Raw genomic sequence first — 23,986 nt, forward strand, 5'->3', positions numbered from 1 at the left:
TTGTCTTCCTTGCCTCTTGTGAATCATTTGGAACATGTCCTGTGTTTCGATAGATATAGAGAAAGTGATGATCCCATCTTTTGCATTTTGTAGTCAAATGCAAATTCTATACAATGCACATTTCTTGGGGGAGCTATCCTATTTTCTTTAGAACACTCTCTTTATGTGTTTATCATAAAATCTTTTGATCCCCATCAAACGTGTGTTTATGGGAGGCAAGTATTGCTCTTTATGATGCTTTGTGCCATCATGAAAACCTGTCGAGGGTTTAGTTTGTTTGGAACCTAGCTCTCTTTCGGGAACTTCATACCTCTTGTTTATTTTCCTTCAATTTGTATCTTCTTTCCTTTTATTTGGAATATGTCAATGGATATCACATCCATTGATGTATCTTTTAATTGGTATCCTTCAAGTGATAATTTTTCATTTGGCATTTCATTCTCACTTGATACCTCGTGTTTTGGTATCTTATCCACTATGTATTGATTTAATTCTTTAAAGCCTTGAGCATGCATATTTACTATATGTACCTTCTTTGGCATGTTTTCTTTCTTTGACCCAATATATAGGGGAAACTCCACCATGTCATAAATTGGATAAAGTGTGCATGAAATTCAATTTCATATCCACATGCACATATTTATGTGGAGTTTGTCATATGTATTGTTGGTTCTCTAACTCTTTGGTCCTGCTATCCCACACACACAACAGCGCCAGAAGTTGACACGTTGACAGAGGTTGGGCTTGCGTTGGTTCTTCCCTTGAAGAGGAAAGGGTGATGCAGCACAGGAGCAGTAAGTATTTCCCTCAGTTTGAGAACCAAGGTATCAATCCAGAAGGAGGGTCTCGTCAAGTCCAGAGTACCTGCGCAAACACAAACAAGCTTGCACCCAACGCTTCAAAGGGGTTGTCAATCCCTTCAAGATTGTTTGCAAAGTGAGATATGAAGGCGGAAAGTGCAACAAAGTAAAAAGTGCAAGGCTGAAAATATGGTGTGGAGTAGACCCTGGGGGCCATAGTGTTCACTAGAGGCTTCTCTCAAAATAGCAAGTATTACGGTGGGTGAACAAATTACTGTCGAGCAATTGATAGAACCGCGCAAAGTCATGACGGTATCTAAGGCAATGATCATGCATATAGGCATCACGTCCGTGACAAGTATACCAATACTTTCTGCATCTACTACTATTACTCCACACATCGACCGCTATCCAGCATGCATCTAGTGTATTGAGTTCATGACGAACAGAGTAATGCTTTAAGCAAGATGACATGATGTAGAGGGATAATCTCAAACCAATGATGAAAACCCCATCTTTTTACCCTTGATGGCAACAACATGATGCGTGCCTCACTACCCCTTCTATCACTGGGTGAGGTCACCGCACGGTATGAACCCAAAACCAAGCACTTCTCCCATTGCAAGAATCATATATCTAGTTGGCCAGACAAAACCCACAACTCGAAGAGAATTACAAGGATATGAAATCATGCATAAGAGAGATCAGAAGAAACTCAAATAAGATTCATAGATAATCTGATCATAAATCCACAATTCATCGGATCTCGACAAACACACCGCAAAAGAACATTACATCGGATAGATCTCCATGAAGATCATGGAGAACTTTGTATTGAAGATCCAAGAGAGAGAAGAAGCCATCTAGTTACTAGCTATGGACCCGTAGGTCTATGGTGAACTACTCACGCATCATCGGAGAGGTCATGGTGTTGATGGAGAAGCCTTCCGTGTTCGAATCCCCCCTCCGGCAGGGCACCAGGACGTGCCCCAGATGGGATCTTGCGGAGACAGAAGCTTGCGGTGGCGGAACAGTGATTGCGATGATCTCCTGATTTTTTCTGGAATTTATAGGATTATATAGGCGAAAGACCTAGGTCAGGGGACCTCCAGGGGGCCCACAAGCCTGGATGGCGTGGCCCCCCTGGCTGTGGGGTGGGGGCTTGTGGGGCCCCTAGGGCTCCCCTGCCTTGTCTCCCAAGTTCCCCGATCTTCTTCCGTTCCAAAAAAAATCTTTTCGGGGATTTTCTTCCGTTTGGACTCCGTTTCAAAATCTCCTCTGAAAGGGGTCAAAAACATGGAAAAAACAGGAAGTGGCACTTGGCACTGAGTTAATAAGTTAGTCCCAAAAAATATATAAAAGGCATGCAAAACATCCAAAGTTTGACAAGATAATAGCATGAAACCATCAAAAATTATAGATATGTTGGAGACGTATCAGGTCCCAATGAGTTTGGGCACCATTTCATTTGTGTTGTTGTTCTAGGAACAATTGAAGATGCATTGGATGCTCGGCTCACTTATAAGGAAGTGTTGACACCATGTGCTTATTGGAGCCAAGTTAGGATGATCAACGAACAATTATCTACTACATCAATCCAATGCTATCTCGGTAACAAGTATCTACTTCATGCTTACATTTCTTGCATTCAACCATTCGTAGGTTGCATCATGGCATGAATTTCTTGATTCGTTCTTGTGGTACTTGTTTCCTTTCTACAAACATCCCAACGATGATGTCTTATTGTTAGTTGTGATGTCTTTGATGTTCGTGAGTTGGAAGTCCATTAATGTACAATAAGAAAATATTAGGTCATATGCTATGCTTTCAAGCAAAGATCTTATTGGTATTTTTATGACTTCCTTTTGGATATCTTGTTTGTTCCTTCTTGTAACTATTTTGTGTGTACATCCTTCTTTGTGGATATATATATATCATCGTGATTTTCTTCTACCTAGAATCTTTTACACATGAGAGAAGTTACATCTCTAATTGATATCATGTTTTCTTTCACGTCCACCGTTGCATTTCCTTTTTCAGTTTTTGGTGGTTTCGTGAAAGGATTTGTCTTGAGTGTGGATCTTATATCCCTGCATCTTGATGCACTCATTGGTGGTGAAGATTATTTTTCCTCATGCTTGTCTTGACGAGGTTTTGCCATTTTGATTGGTATCCCTCCTCTTGACAAGGTTATTATTTCCTATCTTCACCATGGGTTGTCACAAGCGTTGGTTCTTAATTTGTTTATTAGTAAGCTTGTGAACCCATTTGCTAGTAGTGTGTGTTTGGGAAGGATATGTCTTGCACTTTGTGTCTCATTTCATCAAGACTATTTTAGTGAGTAATGCTCATCCTTATATTAGTCATCTCAAGTGCTTTGCCATGACTGACACGCATCATTTTGGTTGAGCCTATTCTTAAGTTGCCTCTTTTACATGTTGTTCAACCATATGTTTTGTGCAAGTGATATGCCTATTATCTTATCTACTTGTTTGCACTTTTTGTGTGTTTTTATTAATTTTGGGGGAGCAACGATCCTATTTTGTGCACTTGCATCAAATACAAAATTTCTTATTAGTGCACAAATCATGGGGAGTTTCTCTAGTTTTTATAAAACACTTCTTTACCCATATCATAATATCTTTATTCATGTGGTTCGAAGGACCATATGATTGTTTGTTCCAATTGGTATCTTTTGATTGCTTGCTTCTCTCCTTTGTATGTCTCTGTGCCATATGATCCTTTTACAATCTTTGGGTCCTCCACATAGTTCGTTTTCCTCCAACTACTTATCATTGTATATGTGTATTTCTTTGCACTCATTTGTTGAGAAGTATACACTTTTTGGAGGACCCCCTATTATATTGGCTTTCTCAGCTTTTCATCCATTTTGGTAATCGATGCCAATGGGGAGAAGTTTAGAGAGTTTAGTTTGGAGAAGTTTAGAGAGTTTTGCATTTGTTGCTTAAGCACTTTTGCGTTTTTTTTCTTAAGCACTTGCATCTGATACCCATGCATTATTGCTTTGCATGTGTGTGCCTGTTTATGCTTATTTCTTTATATAAACTCTCTTGAAAGTGATTGTCATCCATTACCAAAATGGGGGAGATTGTTAGAGCATATTTCTCCATATGTGGTTTTGGTAATTGATGACAATCCCTATGGACTAATGTTTGCCTTGAGTTATATTTGTAGGATTTGTCCATAGGCACTTCTTGAAGTCCATCTGTTGGTTTCAAGGAGTTTATATGATTACCAAGGTTGCATTCAAGGTTTTGTCCAAAGATTGGTCATAAATACACAAGGTTGATCAAGACTAAGTCAAAGAGTGAATCAATTTGATCAACACACAAAGCGTACAAGATGTACCGAGAGGGATCAAGTGATCCCATGGTATGGTGCGTTTCCATGGGCTTGCGTCAAGAGGAAGATCTCATACAGCCCATGGAAGATTGCGCTGTGCAAGTTCAAGTGGAGCATCACGAAGATATCATGCTTGAAGCTTACCGTCCATTGTGGTGGCAATGGACTTGTGAAGATGTGATGAAGAGTGGCTCACTCATAGTGAGTATGGGGGAGCAATCAACTAGTCTTCATTGAGCCAATGCAATCAAGAAAGGTGGTCCATCTTGAGGAAGTCAAGATCGTCATCATCTAGCTCAAGTGCACTATGTGCAAGGTATAGGTTTGCCCTTGATAGGTTTTCTATTTTACCAGTATCACAAATGGTAGTTGTGATACTGGGTTATAGGATAGATTGCCGCACTATCAAGGGGGGATCTCAAGTTACTAGCTTTATTGTATCGTTCGTTGAGAGCTCATCTTCATGACAAGCTCGAGTTCATCGAAAACGGAGTCCATATGCAACTTTTATGATGTTTTCCATGTTGGAGTTTTTGCCGGTTCTTCATTCATAGAGGTTTCACATCTCCATATCATTTGCATTTTTGTTGTTGGACAGCTCTTGTTGTTGTGAATCCAAAAAACTTGAGTTTGCTCAATTCGAAGCTCGTATGCGAAAGTTATGGTGGTTTCGGTTTTGCTTCGGTTGAAGTACTGCTTTAAGAGGTAGTAGAGAGCGGTAGTACCTCTCCTCCTAGCGGTAATACCTCTCCCCGAGCGATAGTACCGCCTAAGCGGTACTTTCGCTGACCATTACCACTTCCACTTCCGCTTATTTTATTCTTCTGGTTCCCAATCCGCATGAGCGGTAGTAGAGGGGTAGTAGAGAGCGGTAGTACCTCTCAAGCGGTACTATCTTTCCCCTGAGCGGTAGTACCTCTAAAGCGGTACTACCTCTCCCCCAAGCAGTACTACCTCTCTGGGAGAACTACCACTCGTGTTTTTCTGTCTCGTTGGGCTGGTTTGACCGTGCTAAGCGGTAGTACCGCTTGAGCACGACTTTTGGGCATAACGGTTGGATTTTGGGATGCCTATTTAAGGGGGGCCTTCTTCCACAATGGTCCCTACCTGTTGAGCTCGTATTTGCCACACCTTGTTGACCTTCTTTGAGATTGCTATCTCTCAATTCCTCCAATGATTCTTGCTAGTTCTTGAGGGAAAAGAGAGAGGACAACTAGATCCATATTTCCACCAATCAATTTCTCCTCTATGTGAGGGGAACCCCTTGGATCTAATCTTGGAGTTCTTCATGTTCTTCTTCGTGCTTCCTCTCCTTTTCTTCCATAGCATTAGTTATTGTGGTGGGATTTGAGAGAGAAAGACTTGGGCACTCCTTGTGCCCTTGCCATTGCATTTGGTGCATAGGTTTGAGTTCTCCGCGGTGATACGTGGAAGTGAAGTTTGAGATGCATATTACTCTTGGATGCTTGGTACCCTGTAGCTTGTTCTTCCTGGGTGCTCTGGCATCCTAGAAGCTTGGTGGTGCCTTGGATCTCAATCATTGTGGTGTAAAGCTCTAGGAAAGCATCGGGGTCTCCAATTAGGTTGTGGAGATTGCCCCGAGCATTTGAGGTCATCTAAGAGCCACAGTCCATTGTGGTGAAGCTTCGTGGTGTTGTTGGGAGCCTCCAATTAAGTTGTGGAGATTGTGTCAACCTTGTTTGTACGGGTTCGATGACCACCTTCAAGGGTCCCTTAGTGGAAACACGACATCTTGCATTGTACGGGGGCATGAGGAGATTACGGTGGCCTTAGTGGCTTTTTGGGGAGCATTGTGCCTCCACACCACTCTAAACGGAGATTAGCATCCGCAAGGGTGTGAACTTCGGGATACATCATCGTATCCGCGTGCCTCGGTTATCTCTTACCCGAGCCCTTTACTTATGCACTTTACTTTGTGATAGCCATATTCTTTCTTGTTATATATCTTGATATCACTTAGTTGTTTATCTTGCTTAGCATAATTTGTTGGTGCACATAGGTGAGCCTAGTTGTTTTAGGTTTTGTGCTTGACAAATTATACGTTAGTTTTATTCCGCATTTGTTCAAGCCTAAACCATAATTATTTTATATCGTCTATTCAACCCCCCTCTAGGCGACATCCACGTCCTTTCAACCGCCTAAGAAGAATGACAAGCGTGACCAAAATTCAGTTTGGTTTCATGCTTGGGAGGTCGACCATGGAAGCCATTTTCTTGTTACGACAACTTATGGAGAGACACAGAGAGCAAAGAAGGACATGCATATGATGTTCAATGACATGGAGAAGGCCTATGATAAGATACCGCGGTATGTCATGTGGTGGGCCTTGGAGAAACACAAAGTCCCAACAAAGTACAATACCCTCATCAAGGACGTGTACGATAATGTTGTGACAATTGTTCGAACAAGTGATGGCGACATTGATGACTTCCCGATTAAAATAGGACTGCCTCAGGGGTCAGCTTTGAGCCCTTATCTTTTTTGACTTAGTGATGGATGAGGGCACAAGGAATATGCAAGGAGATATCCCATGGTGCATGCTCTTTGCGGACGACGTGGTGCTAGTCGATGATAGTCGGACATGGGTCAACATGAAGTTAGAGCTTTGGAGACAAACCTTGGAATCGAAAGGTTTTAGACTTAGTAGAACTAAAACCGAGTACATGAGGTGCGATTTCAATACTACTAGGCATGAGGAGGAGGAGGAAGTTAGCCTTGATGGGCAAGTGGTGCCTCAGAAGGACACCTTTTGATATTTGGGGTCAATGCTGCATAAGGATGGGGATATCGATGAAGATGTGAACCATCGAATTAAAGCCGGATGGATGAAGTGGTGCTAAGCTTCTGGCATTTTCTGTGACAAGAGAGTGCCACAAAAGCTAAAAGACAAGTTCTATAGGATGGCGGTTCGACCAACAATGTTGTATGGCGCCGAGTGTTGGCCGACTAAAAGGCGACATGTGCAGCAGTTGGGTGTGGCGGAGATGCGTATGTTGAGATGGATGTGTGGCCACACAAGGAAGGACCGAGTCCGAAATGATGATATACGAGATAGAGTTGGGGTAGCGCTGATTGAAGAGAAGCTTGTCCAACATCGTCTGAGATGATTTTGTCATATTGAGCGCATGCCTCTTGAAGCTCTAGTGCATAGCAGACGGCTAGAGTGTGCTAATAATGTCAAAGAGGCAGGGGTAAACTGAAGTTGACATGGGAGTAGTCCGTAAAGAAAGATTTAAAGAATTGAAGTATCACCAAAGAACTAGCCATGAACAATGGTGCGTGGAAGCTTGCTTGGGATAGAGGTGCGTGGAAGCGTTCCAGAACAATGAGTTGGTGGCGAGATCTTATGATTTCATCTCTAACCTATCCCAACATGTTAGGGACTAAAGGCTTTGTTGTTGTTGTTGTCGTCGACGTCGTCTTATGAACAAACGTTGTAGTGAACAATATTTTTATATTTGCATGTGTACATTTGTAAAATCGGCGAACAGTTAATTCGTGAACGCTACTTATTTTTTTAACGAGGTTGCAACATTTAAAGCTACAAAATTGATGGTTCAACTTTGCTGACAAAACTTAATGAAGCCGAGTATACACGAGTGACCAACTTGTTCTGCACTTCATTGCATGCCTGATCCAAAGATGAATTGTCCTGAATCAGAAGTCGCGGTTGACTAGCTCCGACCTCCGAGCAGATGATGCCAGATACCAGTAAATCCTCGTGCGCACCAGCCCATGTAGCATCAAGAAGACGTTGGTTTGCAAGACTATGCTCTCACGGAGGCAGGCGAACCTAGTGCAGTGATGAAGCAGCCGTAACGTGGGCAAAACGATATTCGTCGAAACGCAGAGCGGGGCCAAGAGGCAAAACAACGCTTCTTTAACTCGTCCAAATATTTGCACAAGATAAACAACTAAGCATACAAAAATCACATTCCTATTTCTGTTCTCTTCCTCAAATCTGTAGACAACAGCAATATATACAGACGGCTTTACAGCTACACATTGTTTCCTGGGCATTAGCCACTGTATATTACATAACTATGGTTTTCTTACCTTCTATGCATGTTCTGTGAAGTATGGATACAAAGAGTATTGCTCACAAGCCACCACATCAAAAGATTGGCAGCACAAACACACTGGAGGTGAACGACGCTGTCATCATCAACCTGCTGAACAGTTGGAATGTGCTTAGCTTTCAGCAACCAATTAAAGGGCTACTTCAACTTAGCAAAAACTAGGACACTTTAACTGGCTGTTTTTACGACTAATTTAGCTGGTGCAGCAAGCAAGTAGAAATTTTAGACAATCTTGAGCATATAACTACACTAGCATAAAACTACTACCGGTAACGGGACCCAAAATGGATACTCCACTGGTGAATCCATTAATACAGAAAATCAAACTCCTACCAGTTTCCATGAGTAACACAGACGGACACACATTTTCAATAATGGAAGGTTTGTGCACAAAGTAAAACACACACGCGCGCGCATGAGCACACGCCAAACGCGCACACACACACGCACACGCACATGAGAAGTTTTAATTTATCATGCCCACCACTCCATACACAAGTTATATGCAGGTGCCAATCATTCCATGTGTTGATCCACAAGTTATATGCAGGTGCCAATCATTCCATGTGTTGATCCCTACTGGAATGCAACACAAGCAAATATAAATCTTGTCTTTAGTTCATAAATTAGTTGAAACTCATTTCCATATGTCCATCTATCTATGCAGTGTCTTGTTGTCAGGTATATTCTCTTGTCTTTAAAAATTTGCACCATTTTTTAAGGAAAAAACTAGTGTCTGTATATTTATTCTTGGGTGACTAATTCTTAGATTTGATTGAGTTAACAACACATTTCTAAAATCGTAACTTTGATTACTCCCAGGATTCCTTAAGCTTCCCATGTGAAAAAATTTATAGCCATTTTAGGTGACACGCAGAAATTAGAAAACTGAAATACCAAATTTAGTGACAGGAATAGAATGCAGGATCTGATCTACTTAATTACCAGCTAAAATATCCTTGCTATTTGGTATGTTCATACTCCTGGTTCTTGAATGGATCACTTGAACTCACCTCATTCTTTGCAAACTGTCACAAATCAATGGTCAGATTCAGCATTTCAGAACCCAGAAGTAGAAAATATGTCAGGCAGAGAAACAAACCGTTGTTGTCGTTATTGTCGCCATTGTGACAGGTTGACTCGATGGCAAGATGAAGTTGCTCCAAAATAGATGATCCGCAGAAGGATCAGAAGGACTCCAGGTACTTTTCATTGTAGGCATAACAGGGGCCAATGTGTATGGAGCTCTTTGTACTAGCAACCCATTCATGTTAATGTCAACTGCAGATGTATGATGTCCAGTAGTAGGTTCTGATACAGCGACCTTTCCTTCATCTATTTCTTTGCTAAATGTGCATTCTTCAGATAATTTTGTGGACTTCTCCAAGAAGCTTTTGAAGGCACCAGACTGAGATAAGATACCGCATGCAGATAGCCCCGCTGAAGAGGGTTTTGAATGGGAACCGAGGCCAAGAGAAGGCAGCTTATACGGCTCAGTCAGTTGCACTGAACCTTCAATAGCACGGATTTCATCAGCAACCTCTTCTGCTTTTGATGTATCTGACTGCCGTGCCTTTTTGGGTACCCACCACCTAATGTAATTTGTTAGATCAATTTTCCTCTCTAACCCAAAGCTTCCCGCAAATTTTCCATCCAGTGCAATGCCCTTTCCTGTAATATAAATAAGTTGCAACTTTCAAGGTATCACAGCCTAGTTACCACTTCTTTAGTTTGTTTAACTCAAAAGAGCAGTGTAGTAGTATGCATAGACGCACCACAACTGAGGTTCATGTAGTCATTGCCAAGCAGTTGTCCCAAAGAAGCATCCCATCTGGAATTATGGAGCTGCCTGTATGACAATGTACACTTAGTATAAAGCTTAAGTAAAGCACTTGCAGCTTTTTAGTAACGCATTTATGTCATGAAACTTAATTGAAAATTTGAACAATTCTTGTTGCAACATTTATAATTACAAACTGTACATTGACATGGCACACATCTTACAAAACTTTTACTGTGTATGCCTTGTACATGCTATGTTTGGCAGCAAAGTATTAGAAAAACCGCAGTATTGAAAACCATAGTATTTTAGTCAGTAGGTACAAGATACCGCAGCTTTGACATACCAAAGTATCTTGAAGTTTTGAAAATACTGCGACCCGTTTGGCAAGTGCTTGTATACACCAACGTAAATTAGCTAGCTAGCATATGAAGCAGTTGCACTGTGTGCGGTGCTAGCTAGCTAGCCGGACGCATTGAACGGACATGCATAATAATCAGCCGGATGCACTGAACTACCATGCACAAACAAGAAAAGAAGGCAGTTCAACTCAACGCAAGAAGGGGAACAAAGCAGCCGCGCAGAGGCAGGTGCCAGCGGCCAGCGCCGAGAGGCGGGAGGTCAAAGGTCAGCATAGTCACGCTCCTCTCTCCTTTGCCATCTCTTGGTTTGTCCCCGATGGAGACGATATCCAGAAACAACATGGTGGTTGCAGCTTAGAAGCAGGAAGAAGATAACGAGGACGGCATTTCTTTCGTGTGCTCTGTTCTTAAAAAAGAGGTCGAGGGTTCTTTTTTTAAAACAGAGAAAATACTGTGGTTTTGTAAATACTGCAGTATTATTATCACAATTTTCACTCATAGCCAAACAGCTCATAGTAATTAAAACTGCAGCATTTTAAAAACCTTACTTCAAAAATATTTTGTTATCAAACAGGGCAAGCTGAAAAGGTTAGTCTTCAATGCTGATGTCTGGTCAATATTTGAGACAAATGGAACTAAATAAAGCTACTCATAGTATTACATCACCTGTCACAAATTAATATTGTAATACCACTTCCCAAATACGAATGTCTACCTATATATGGATAGACCCCACACTGTCAATGATCAGATCCAACTCATGGAACAGAGTGAAAAACACTTGTTGTATAATAGGACGCCCAAGAAGCATACATACTGTATGATTGAGGGATTGGGTTTGGAAGAAATATATGTTTAGTGCAAGCTGCAGATATGTTCATTTCCCAAGCTACCAGTATAGAACTATAATCTTTTTCAATCTAATTTTTAAGGAAACTGCTAAGCTGTCATGGTGCAAAACCACAATTGGCTACAGAAGCTATTGAATACTTTATTTGCTCATTTTAGTTTTGCAGTGTTGCTCTGTTGTGAAGATGAACACAAAGCAACAGAGAAAGTTACAAACTAATATATGAGATTGTAGCGAAATTTCCAACCCATTATTGATGTGGCAGAAATATTTGTAGCAATAAAGCACAATACAATCATATTAAACAAAGCATCGACAGTTTGAACAATTTGGGAATAAATGATTTGCATGTGGAAAAACTTTTACAGGGATGCATTACAGAAGTAAACTATCACAAAACAACAAACATAAAAGAAATTTGCATAGTAGAGGATATATTTTCTCAATCATTAAAACGCACCTGGGAAGCCCACGATATTTTGGTAATCCCCTAGAGAAGGCACTGCTCTTTCTGCAATGCATGCATCTTCCAGTCATTGCTTCAGAAAATAAATAATGTATATGCATTATAAATGCACGACACAAATATACCTTCGGAGAGATACAAGATAGTCCTCTTTGGAGATCATCTGCATCTCTTCAAGATCTCTTGTATAATCGGAGACCTAAATAGGCAGATACATAATGAACATAAGTTTGCTAATTGTCAAATTTTTCATTAGGTATTGTGACAGTTGACATGGAATTGAAAACAATGAAGTAATTATAATTTTTGTTTCGTCAATACTCTGCAGAAGACAGTTGTGTTATTTGTTTTAAGTTACAATTGTAAATTAAAATAATAATAAAAACAAAACCAGATGAGAGAATCATAGACTTATAATGAAGCTGAGCTGGGGCATCATATATCCTAATTTTAATTGTGCTTTATGAAAAGTAGGCACTACATAGTAAACAGTTTTGGGTTTCGTCCCAACACTTATATCTGTAAATATGTAAACCAGCCAAACGAGATAAGAGAATCATCGGCTTAAACTGAACTGAGGTAACATGTATCTCAAATTTTGATATACATAATGTAAAGTAGACAAAAGACACTAGATATTTCTGAAATTTAGAGATCAAATTTGGAAGCTTTCGGTTTCTGTGCAAGATTTTTATTACATCGTGGGTTCTAAATAAATCATTGCTCAATATTAATAACAAACAGACTGATTAGCACACAGAGGTATCAGTTTCACCATGGAACACTTCCTGAAATAAATGAATAATGCATTCAGCTAAACCACGATCTTACTAAAAAAGGAAAATATACTTAATAATTTAAGGTGGAAGAATTTAACAAAGACTAGAAAACAAGAGCTGAATGGCATTAGCAAATCTTATAGACGACTCACAGGAAAATTTATCTGTGTTCCAGCTCCCCAGTATTTCAATGCAGCAAGATCATAGGCTCTTGCCGCAGCCTCTTCATCATCATATGCGCCTATGTTGCACATCAAATGGTGGGCATTAGAAACATCTTATCAAGTTAACACTATGTGCATTTTAATGTCAGCATCGGTGGTGCTCCTTACCTAAATATACTGCAAGATTGGTGCGCCGTGCAGTTTCCCATGTAAAAAAGAAACATCTTATCAAGTTAACACTATGTGCATTAAATTACATTAAGCACAACTACAGTAATAAAAATTAAATGGTAAATCATACTGATATAGTTAACTTTAACACAGGTCATCGTATGGAGATATGAAAGAAATCATGCACATAGTATAAAAACTGAGATATGCAGAATGCATACTCTTTACAACCAGTAAATGCATGCAGTGGTTATGGCACAGCAAACAATTATCTAGTCAAAAATACCTGACTCAAGCAATAGTAAAAAAGAAAAAGATCTGTTTGAGTGTAAACTTGTAGACGGAAGAACTACTTAATTACTACATAGATTCCATATCGGATGATGGATGATTGAGGATTAGAGACCTTAAACCAAATGACTCTGCAATAAAAGGAAGCTAAGATGGACAAGTTTCCTATACACCAGTGTAATAAGATTGCTAAAGAAGCATGATAAATTTACAACAGCTGTAACTCTGCACTTAGCACACAATATCCCAAATGGCCTCTGCAATAAAAGGAAGCTAAGATGGACAAATTTCCTATACAGCAATGTAATAGATTGCTAAAGAAGCATGCTAGATTTACAACAGCTGTAACTCTGCACTGAGCACACAATAATCCCAAATGACCTCTGCAATAAAAGGAAGTTAAGATGGACAAGTTTCCTATACACCAATGTAATAAGATTGCTAAAGAAGCATGATAAATTTACAACAGCTGTAACTCTGTACTGAGCACACAATAATCCCAAATGACCTCTGCAATAAAAGGAAGTTAAGATGGACAAGTTTCCTATACACCAATGTAATAAGATTGCTAAAGAAGCATGATAAATTAACAACAGCTGTAACTCTGTACTGAGCACACAATAGTCGCATACCTTGTTTCCCTTTTTTATTCTGATTCTGATTCCATGTGCTTTTGTCCCAAAGGTGAGCCTCATATCGCCCTGTCCATCTATGCCTATTGATGCAACATTGGGCTAAGTAATAAATTGAATGAATACATGTATAAGGAACACCAAAAGGAGATAATGCTATGCTCACAAAAAGTTTAAGGAAGTATATGTCTGTTGAAGGCAGTAAAAAAGAAAAGAAATAATAGCGTATAGTACAGAAAATAATACTCATAAGTGGAGAAGGAAGGAGCGAAGGAGGACACCAAATATGAAATGCGCACCGAGAAGCATGAAGTGCCAAGCACGGTGAAGAGGTCAAACTTGGAAGTATTTGTAAACAATTAAGGTGGCCAGACATCGGAGGTAATACTACTTGTAATTTCTCGTGGTTGAGCGTGCACATTAACCATTAGCATGTGCTGACCTGCAGATCATCGTTTGAACAGGGTACTAACTGTGATGTTCATACATTAATTTACAGCTGTTTCGTGATAATAACCAGAGACAAACACTGGCTGCAATGTTGAGATACCTAACAGCAATAGTCCTCTATAACATTCACTTATTCTCGTCGTGTGCCAGTTCTCATCGGATCTCCCAGGCTAGTCACGCTCTGCGTCACTTTCCGATACGCTCCCCACCCCCAATAACTCGAGACAGAGACGCATACGGAAGCTCATTGGCGATCTGTAGTGCTGAGCTTCTTCCAGACATGGTCGCCGGGAAACGAAAAGCAGGTAGCAGCGGAGATGAGTCCGTGAGCGGGCCAGGCAGGGGCGGTACGTACCGGGTGACCCCGCGGTAGATGGAGCTGCGTTTCCCGGCGGCGCAGGGCGTCATGCGGCTGATGCGGTCCTTGGCGGTGCAGACGCGCTCCTTCCGCGCCGGGGCGAGCCTCCTGGGCGGCGCCTGCTCCGCGGCGGCCACCCCCACCGCCGCGCCGTACGCGGGCGGCGGCCCCTCGCTTCCCCCCGCCGCGGCCTCCAGCTTGTTCTGCAGCCCCGCGTCGGCCGCGGCGGGGTTGGGGGAGGCCATGGCGCCGCCACCGGATCGGTCGAGCCGGCGCGACGAGGCAGGAGGACGGGGGCGAGCGCTTCGGCCTTTGGAGGAGTCGCAGTGGTGACCGTTTGGGGGCGGCCGTGGTGGTGGTTTCAAATGGAGGGGGGGAGGGGTGGGGGAGGAGGAGCAGAGGCAGAGGTGGATGGGGACGCGTGGAGCCCAGTGGGCCGGCACATGGGGAGCAGGGAGCCGCAGGGGAATCCGAGGATGCGCGATTGATGATGACGGCTAGAGAAGAAGGAAGAGAGTTGAGCCGATGGTAGCGGGCCGGAAAGGGACGGCAGCAGCGCCACGCCGGATGCGGGTTTGTCCGGCCCGTCGTCGCTTCCGCGAACGGCATCGGTACGGCTCGCGTGGCCGATTCTTACTCCCATCGATGCCGACCCGACAGGGGCAAACCCCGTGATGGAAAACACGAGGGATGTGCAGATGGAACTCCGTGATGAATGATGATGATGCATAAAGAAACAAAACACTGGAAATGAACCGACTGGAGTGGAGTTGAGTTGAGTTCAATGCCTCAGGACCGTTGGCCACCGTGTCAGATGCGGCAGGAGGTGAGTGAATGGGGCTGATCGAGTCGAGTTGGTTCATGGGAGGCCGTGGACAGTACTGCACTACCACGGTACTGCCGTGCCACATTGAAGGCAGGTGTACTGCGCTGCATGCTCACTCTCTCTACTGGCTAGTAGCTCTGTGTTAATGTTGCACTCACTTCACGTCACGTAGGGGTAGCACGTATCATGTCAGTCACGTCACGTCACGTAGGGATAGCCCATGTCAATCACGTCGCCACGGGCATATCAAATGCATCGGCCAAAATCGTGTATTTAAAGCAACTTTAACGGTTGATCCGAACGAATGAAGATTAGTTCGGTTTGTTCGTTTGGATCGACCGGTCGGTCGGCGTCCGTCCTGTTTTAGATATGAGTCGGCAGCGCGTTCAACGCGCCGACCTATATGTGCCGGCGTGGCCGGCTGGTTGTCTGGCCGTTCTATTTTGCATTGAATTTGCTAACATAATTTGGACCGAATAAAATAACATAGTTATTACAAGCCGAATAAACATAACATAGTTTTCACATATTTTTGCAAACGAATAAGAAGATAAATCCATTGGTCGCCAACATGAGCCCACATATGCTCAACCAAATCATTTTACAGCTGCACGTGTGTTTCCCAATCATGCATGTCTTGATGAAATTGGATGAACTGTTCAAACGTTGTTGCTCCTCCATGCTCAGGCACAACATTCTCACCCTGAAACTAAAACCCTTGATCGTACATACGTTCCGAGCGCTCGTCTTCTACGGTCATATTATGCATGATCACACAAGCAGTCATCACCTTTCACAGTTTCTGCGTGCTCCACGTATTAGCAGGATACCGAACGATGCCCCATCGAGATTGCGAAACACCAAAGGCACGCTCGACATCCTTCCTAGCACCCTCTTGCTCTTGGGCAAATCTTTTCCTCTTCTCTCCGACAGGGTTGGGTATTGTCTTGACAATAGTGGTCCACTGAGGATAGATTCCGTCACCCAGGTAGTATCATTTGTCGTGGTTGTGGTCGTTAACAGTAAAGTTCACCGGTGGGCTGTTGTCTTCGACAAGCCTAGCAAACACCGGCGAGCGCTGAAGCACGTTGATATCATTGTGTGATCCATCCATGCCAAAGAAAAAGTGACAGATCCAGAGATCTTCATACGCCACGGCCTCTAGTATGACAGTGCAAGCCTTGACATGGCCCTTATACTGCCCTTGCCAAGCAGAAGGGCAGTTCTTCCACTCCCAGTGCATGCAATCTATGCTACCAAGCATCCCTGGAAAGCCCCTGCTGGCATTCATCGCCAACAAACGGGTTGTATCTTCAGTAGTCGGCTCTCTCAAGTACTCAGGGCCAAACACAGCAATAACAGCCTTGCAGAACTTATACAGAGACTCTAGGAAAGTAGACTCGCTCATACGGACGTACTCGTCAATGAGATCACCGGGCACTCCGTATACAAGCATTCAGATGGCGACAGTGCATTTCTAATAAGAGGAAAAACCTATCTTGCCAACGACATCCTCTTTGAACTCAAAATAGTCATCATAGCCGACCACCCCCTCTCTAATACGGTTGAAAAGATGCCTACTCATACGGAAACGACGGTGGAATTTTTGATGTTTGAACAACAGGTTTGTTGTATCAAAGTAGTCCTTCCAAAGAAGGAAATGTCGGCTCTCTCGGTTGCGATTCAACACCAAAGGTGGCCCGGAATGGAGCCACAGAATAATGGTCGCTAGCTGTTGAGGTGGTGATGGACCAACACAGCAGCCGATACCTCCTCCTCGTCATCGGACGACGAATTGTCAGAGTCGCAAAGGAAATTGTGGAAAAAGAATTCGTCAGCGGAGTCCATTTTGTACCTTGGCAAACTGTCGAACAACTTGCAGGCGTCGACGAAGGAGATGGCTGCCGAAGGGAGTCGCGACGCGCACTGACCAGCTAGCTGCCCTGCCAGCGTCCAACGAGTGGGCCGATGTCCGACGAGCATGCCGGTGAGGATCTGGCCGGGCGACGAGGCAACTTCTTGGTCGGGGCGGGCTGTGTGGTGGGGAGGCAGGAGTGGGAAGCAGTCGGCTCCCCGGCGGCAAGACGGCGGCGACGGGCGACGTGGGAGTGGGCGGCGTTGCTGGGCGGATGTGGAGGCGTCGGCAGCTGGCAGAGTCAAATGGGCGACGGCGTCGGCGACGAAGGAGGCGGGCGAGGGTTGGATGGGGGGAGGCCAATGTGCCACCAACCAGCGGGCCCGGGGGAGGAGAATGCGAGCGTGCGCGCGTCCGTCGCATGTCCGCGCCGACGCAAATCCGGCTCAAAAATGGGTCCGGAATGGGTCGCCCACGGACGAAAACTGGACGCGCGTCCGTTTGGGTCGGCGCGTTGGGCCGCCTTTTGTGTTCGCGCCGACCCAAACGGACGGCGGCGGACCAAATAGGTCGCCCCATTGAATTTTCTCTTATGGATGGAAAAGAAGTTCGGGGCATCTTCAATGCTGAACCTTCAAAATGGACATAATATTTGTCCGCGAGCTGGTCCGGAGTCATCTACGGACCTGTATATGGGAGTCGGTCATCCAACCTTGTTCCCCAAACATCTATGTCTATTATGTTTTGATGTCCGTAAATAGAAAATAATGGCATATCAAATCTTCGACGAATGAAAATATTCAAGTGCGGCACAAGTTCAAATGTACGTACTACAACCACAATAAGTTTTGGAATAAAATAGTTCAAACTAGAATTCAATTCGCACATATGTTTTTGTTGTTACCTTTAAACGATGTTCACTCAGATCTTTCTTAAACTTCTCATGAATTGGTCGATGTCATATTTGTTGATAATTTGCACAAACTTATTAACGTGGCCGGTAACTGATGTGAAAGTTGTTGGAAATATGCCCTAGAGGCAATGATAAATTAGTTATTATTATATTTCCTGTTTCAAGATAATCGTTTATTATCCATGCTATAATTGTATTGAATGAAAGCATATATGCATGTGTGGATATATAGACAAAACAATGTTCCTAGTAAGCCTCTAGTTGGCTAGCCTGTTGATCAAGGATGGTTAATGTTTTCTGACCATATGCAAGTGTTGTCACTTGATAACTGGATCACATCATTAGAAGAATGATGTGATGGACAAGACCAAATTATAAACGTAGCATGTGACCGTGTCATTTTGTTGCTATTGTTTTCTGCGTGTCAAGTATTCATTCCTATGACCATGAGCTCATGTAACTCACTAACACCGGAGGAATTCCTTGTGTGTATCAAACGTCACAACGTTACTCGGTGACTATAAAGGTGCTCTACATGTATCTCCAAAGGTGTCAATAGAGTTAGCATGGATCAAGACTGGGATTTGTCACTCCGTGTGACGGAGAGGTATCTCGGGGCCCACTCGGTAATACAACATCACATATGAGCCTTGCAAGCAATGTGACTCAAGTGTAAGTCACGAGATCTTGTATTACGGAACGAGTAAAGAGACTTGCCGGTAACGAGATTGAAATAGGTATAGAGATAACGACGATCGAATCTTGGGCAAGTAACATACCAAAGGACAAAGGGAATGTTATACGGGATTATATGAATCCTTGGCACAGAGGGTCAACCGATAAGATCTTCGTAGAATATGTCGGATCCAATATGGACATCCAAGTCTGGCTATTGGATATTGACCGGGGAGTGCCTCGGGTCAAGTCTGCATAGTTCTCGAACCCGCAGGGTCTGCACACTTAAGGTTCGGTGACGTTTTAGTATAGTTGAGTTATATGTGTTGGTAAACTAAGGTTGTTCGGAGTCCTGGATGAGATCACAGACGTCATGAGGGTTTCTGGAATGGTACGGAAACGAAAATTGATATATAGGATGGTTTCATTTGGTCACCGGAAAGTGTTCGGGCATTACCGGGAGTGTACCAGGAGTGACGAATGGGTTCTGGGTATTCACCGGGAGGGGACCACCCACCCTGGAGTGATCCCAATAGCACTAGGGTGGCGCACCGGCCCTTAGTGGGCTGGTGAGGCCAGCCCAAGTGGGCTATGGTGCCACAAGAAGAAAAAAACCAAAGGAAAGAGAAAAAAAAAGGAAAGAGGGAGGATGGAAGGAAGGAGTGGACTCCTCCTTCCGAAACCAAATTGGGGTGGGAGTCCACCTCCTCCTCTCGGCCGGCGCCCTTGGGGCTCCCTTGAGCCCCAAGGCTAGCCCCTCCCCTCCTCCTATATATATTGGTGGTTTTAGGGCTTTTGAGACACAACTTGGCCACGTGCAACTCAAACATATACCACGTAGTTCTTCCTCTAGATCAGATTTCTGCGAAGCTCAGGCGAAGCCCTGGAGGAACAGATCATCACCATCACCGGTGCACCGTCACGCTGCCGGAGAACTCATCTACTTCCCCATCTCTCTTGCTGGATCAAGAAGTCGGAGATCGTTCTCGAGCTGTATGTGTGCTGAACGCGGAGGTGTCGTCCGTTTGGTGCTAGATCGGGACGGGTCGTGGGACGACGGTGATTTGAATCACGAAGCTGTACCACTACATCAACCGCGTTTCTTAATGCTTCCCGCTTAGTGATCTACAAGGGTATGTGGATCCGATCTCCCTCTCGTAGATGAACATCACCATGATAGGTCTTCGTGTGCGTAGGAATTTTTTTGTTTCCCATGCAACAATCCCCAACAGTGGCATCATGAGCTAGGTTCATGCGTAGATGTAACCTTGAGTAGAACACAAAAGTTTTTGTGGGCGTTGATGTTCGATTTTCTTCCCTTCTTAGTCTTTTCTCGATTCAGCGGTATTGTTGGATTGAAGCGGCCCGGACCGACATTACTCGTACGCTTACGAGAGACTGGTTTCATCGACCAACATGCAACTCGTTGCATAAAGATGACTGGCGGGTGTCGGTTTCTTCAACTTTAGTTGAATTGGATTTGACCGAGGCGGTCCTTGGAGAGAGTTTAAATTACAATTTGCACATCTCCGTTGTGGTTTATGCGTAAGTAAGATGCGATCTACTAGATACCCATAGCAGCCACGTAAAACATGCAACAACAAAGTAGAGGACGTCTAACTTGTTTTTGCAAGGTATGCTTGTGATATGATATGGCCAAAGTCATGATGTGATATATTGGATGTATGAGATGATCATGTTGTAATAGTTAATATCGACTTGCATGTCGATGCTATGGCAACCGCAGGAGCCATAGTGTTGTCTTTAAACTAACGTTTGTGTTTGCAGATGCGTTTACTATATTGCTAGGTTGTATCTTTAGTAGTAATAGCATAGATAGCACGACAACCTCGATGGCGGCACAATGATGGAGATCATGGTGTGGCGCCGGTGACAAGAAGATCATGCCGGTGCTTTGGTGATGGAGATCAAGAAGCACAAGATCATGGCCATATCATGTCACTTATGAATTGCATATGATGTTAATCCTTTTATGCACCTTATCTTGCTTAGAACGACGATAGCATTATAAGGTGATCCCTCACTAAAATTTCAAGATAAAATTGTGTTCTTCCCGACTGTGCACCGTTGCGACAGTTTGTCGTTTCGAGACACCACGTGATGATCGGGTGTGATAGACTCAACGTTCACATAAAACGGGTTCAAAATAGTTGCACACGCGGAACACTCGGGTTAAACTTGACGAGCCTAGCTTGTGCAGACATGGCCTCGGAACACAAGAGGCCGAAAGGTCGAGCATGAATCTTATAGTTGATATGATTAGCATAGAGATGTTTACTACTGAAACTACGCTCAACTCATGTGATGATCGGACTTGATTTAGTGAATTTGGATCATGCCACACTCAAGTAACTAGAGGGATGTCTATTTGAGTGAGGGTTTATTAGTAATCTGATTAGTTAAACTCTAATTGTCTTGAACATAGTCTAAGTCCACTTTGCAATATTTTATGTTGTAGATCAATGGCTCACGCAGTAGCAACCCTGAATTTCAATACGTTCCTAGAGAAAGCTAAGTTGAAAGATGATGGAAGCAACTTTGTTGATTGGGCACGTAATCTTAGGCTCATCCTACAAGCTGGGAAAAAGAATTATGTCCTTGATGCTGCGCTAGGAGATGAACCACCCGCTACGTATGACCAAGATGTTTTGAATGCTTGGCAATCGCGTAAGGAGAACTACTCAGTAGTTCAATGTGCAGTCTTGTATGGCTTAGAACCGGGAGTTCAACGATGTTTTGAGCATCATGGAGCATATGAGATGTTCTAGGATTGAAGTTTATCTTTCAGAAGAACGCCTAGATCGAGAGGTATGAGACCTCCGATAAATTCTATGCCTGCAAGATGGAGGAGAATTCGTCTGTCAGTGAACATGTGCTCAAAATGTCTGGGTACTCAAACCATCTAGCTGATCTCGGGATTGAACTCCCGCAAGAGGCTATCACTGATAGAATTCTTCAATCACTACCACGTAACTATAAGAGCTTTGTGTTGAACTATAACATGCAAGGGATGAACAAGTCACCCGGCGAGTTATTCGCGATGCTGAAAGTCGCAGAGTCAGAACTCCGGAAAGAGCATCAAGTGTTGAAGGTCAATAAGACCACTGGTTTCAGGAGAAACGGCAAAGGCAAGAAGGGTAACTCCAATAAGAGCGGCAAAACTGTTGCCAATCCGACGAAGAAACCCAAGGTTGGACCTAAGCCGGAAACAGAGTGCTATTAGTGCAAGGGGATGGGTCACTGGAAGAGCAACTTCCCCAAGTATTTGACTGATAAGAAGGCTGGACAAAAAAGAAAAGGAAAAAAGGAATTTATAGGGACAATGTTACCCCCTATATCCCCTAGTTTATATTGTAGGAATAATAAAAAAATATAGCAGTCTGGCACACTTACGTCCTCGCAAAGTAAATAATGATTATTGTAGTCGTAACCGCCAAAAAAATCAGGTATATGTGATATACATGTTTTTGATGTGTACTTAACCAACTCTCGTAGTAGTGCCTGGGTATTTGATACCGGTTCTGTTGCTCATATTTGCAACTCGAAGTAGGAACTGCGGAATAAATGAAGGTTGGCGAAGGATGAAGTGACGATGCGCGTGGGAAATGGTTCCAAGGTTGATGCAGTCACCGTCGGCACAGTCTCACTTCAGTTACGAGCAGGATTAGTTATGAACTTAAATAATTGTTATTTAGTGCCTGCTTGAAGCATGGACATTATATCTGGATCTTGTTTATTGCGAGACGGTTACTCATTTAAGTCAGAGAATAATGGTTGTTCTATTTTTATGAGTAATATCTTTTATGGTCATGCACCCAATGTGAGAGGTTTGTTCATATTGAATCTTGATTGTGATGACACACATATACATAACATTGAGACCAAAAGATGTAGAGTTAACAATGATAGCGCCACATTTTTGTGGCACTACCGCTTAGGTGATATTGGAGTAAAGCGCATGAAGAAACTCCATACCAATGGGCTTTTGGAGTCACTTGATTTTGAATCACTTGACACGTGCGAACCATGCCTCATGGGCAAGATGACTAAGACTCCGTTCTCCGGAACAATGGAGCGTGCAAGTGACTTGTTGGAGATCATACATACTGATGTGTGCGGTCCAATGAGTGTGGAGGCGCATGGCTGATATCATTATTTTCTCACCTTCACTGATGATTTGAGTAGGTATGGATATATCTACTTGATGAAGCACAAGTCTGAAACATTTGAGAAGTTCAAGTAATTTCAGAGTGAAGTTGAAAATCATCGTAACAAGAAGATCAAGTTCCTGCGTTCTGATTGAGTGGGCGAATATCTGAGTTTCCAGTATGGTGCTCACTTAAGATAATGTGGAATTGTTTCACAGTTGACACCGCCTGGAACACCACAGCGTAATGGTGTGTCCGAATGTCATAATCGTACTTTGTTAGATATGATGTGATCTATGATGTCTCTTACCGATTTGCCGTTATCGTTTTGGGGTTATGCATTAGAGGCAACTGCATTTACTTTAAATAGGGCACCGTCAAAATCCGTTGAAACGACACCATATGAGCTATGGTATGACAAGAGGCCAAAGTTGTCGTTTCTTAAAGTTTGGGGATGTGATGCTTATGTCAAAAAGCTTCAACCTGAAAAGCCGGAACCCAAAGTGGAAAAGTGCGTATTCATAGGTTACCCAAAGGAGATAGTTGGGTACACCTTCTATCTCAGATTCGAGGGCAAAGTGTTTGTTGATAAGAACAGAGCTTTTCTTGAGAAGGAGTTTCTCTCGAAAGAATTGAGTGGGAGGAAGATAGAACTTGGTGAGGTTGTAGAACCTCTGCTCCCTCTAGGTGGTGGTGCAGGGCAGGGGGAAACCTCTGTCGAGGCGACACCAGTTGAGGAGGAAGCTAATGATGATGATCATTAAGCTTCGGATCAAGTTACTACTGGACCTCGCAGGTCGACAAGATCACGTACTACTCCTGAATGGTACGGTAATCCTGTCTTATCTATCATGTTGTTAGACAACAATGAACCTGCGAATTATGAAGAAGCAATGGTGGGCCCGGAGTCCAAAAAATGGCTGGAGGCCATGAAGTCCGAGATAGGATCTATGTATGAAAACAAAGTGTGTACTTTGGAAGT

The 23,986-nt window shown here is 43.3% G+C and overlaps 1 protein-coding gene across 2 annotated transcripts; it reads right to left on the reverse strand.

Annotated features, from left to right (window-relative positions):
• Positions 1–8,105: 8,105 nt before the first annotated feature.
• LOC123439751 (AP2-like ethylene-responsive transcription factor SMOS1) lies at positions 8,106–14,924 on the reverse strand. 2 transcript variants are annotated; one of them, XM_045116438.1, is made up of 10 exons: positions 14,564–14,924; positions 13,759–13,841; positions 12,833–12,841; positions 12,653–12,741; positions 11,847–11,920; positions 11,716–11,766; positions 10,039–10,112; positions 9,366–9,934; positions 9,209–9,291; positions 8,106–8,353 (listed from the first exon to the last, which is right to left on the reverse strand). In XM_045116438.1, the coding sequence occupies exons 1-9, from the start codon at positions 14,809–14,811 to the stop codon at positions 9,226–9,228; spliced, it is 1,263 nt and encodes a 420-aa protein (XP_044972373.1). In that variant the 5' UTR covers positions 14,812–14,924; the 3' UTR covers positions 8,106–8,353; positions 9,209–9,225. The 2 variants fall into 2 exon arrangements, with proteins under 2 accessions (XP_044972373.1, XP_044972378.1); XM_045116443.1 differs by having other exon boundaries at positions 8,106–8,356.
• Between the last annotated feature and the right edge of the window lie 9,062 nt (positions 14,925–23,986).

Source organism: Hordeum vulgare, chromosome 1H, assembly GCF_904849725.1.
Source record: "Hordeum vulgare subsp. vulgare chromosome 1H, MorexV3_pseudomolecules_assembly, whole genome shotgun sequence".
Classification (NCBI taxonomy): domain Eukaryota; kingdom Viridiplantae; phylum Streptophyta; class Magnoliopsida; order Poales; family Poaceae; genus Hordeum; species Hordeum vulgare.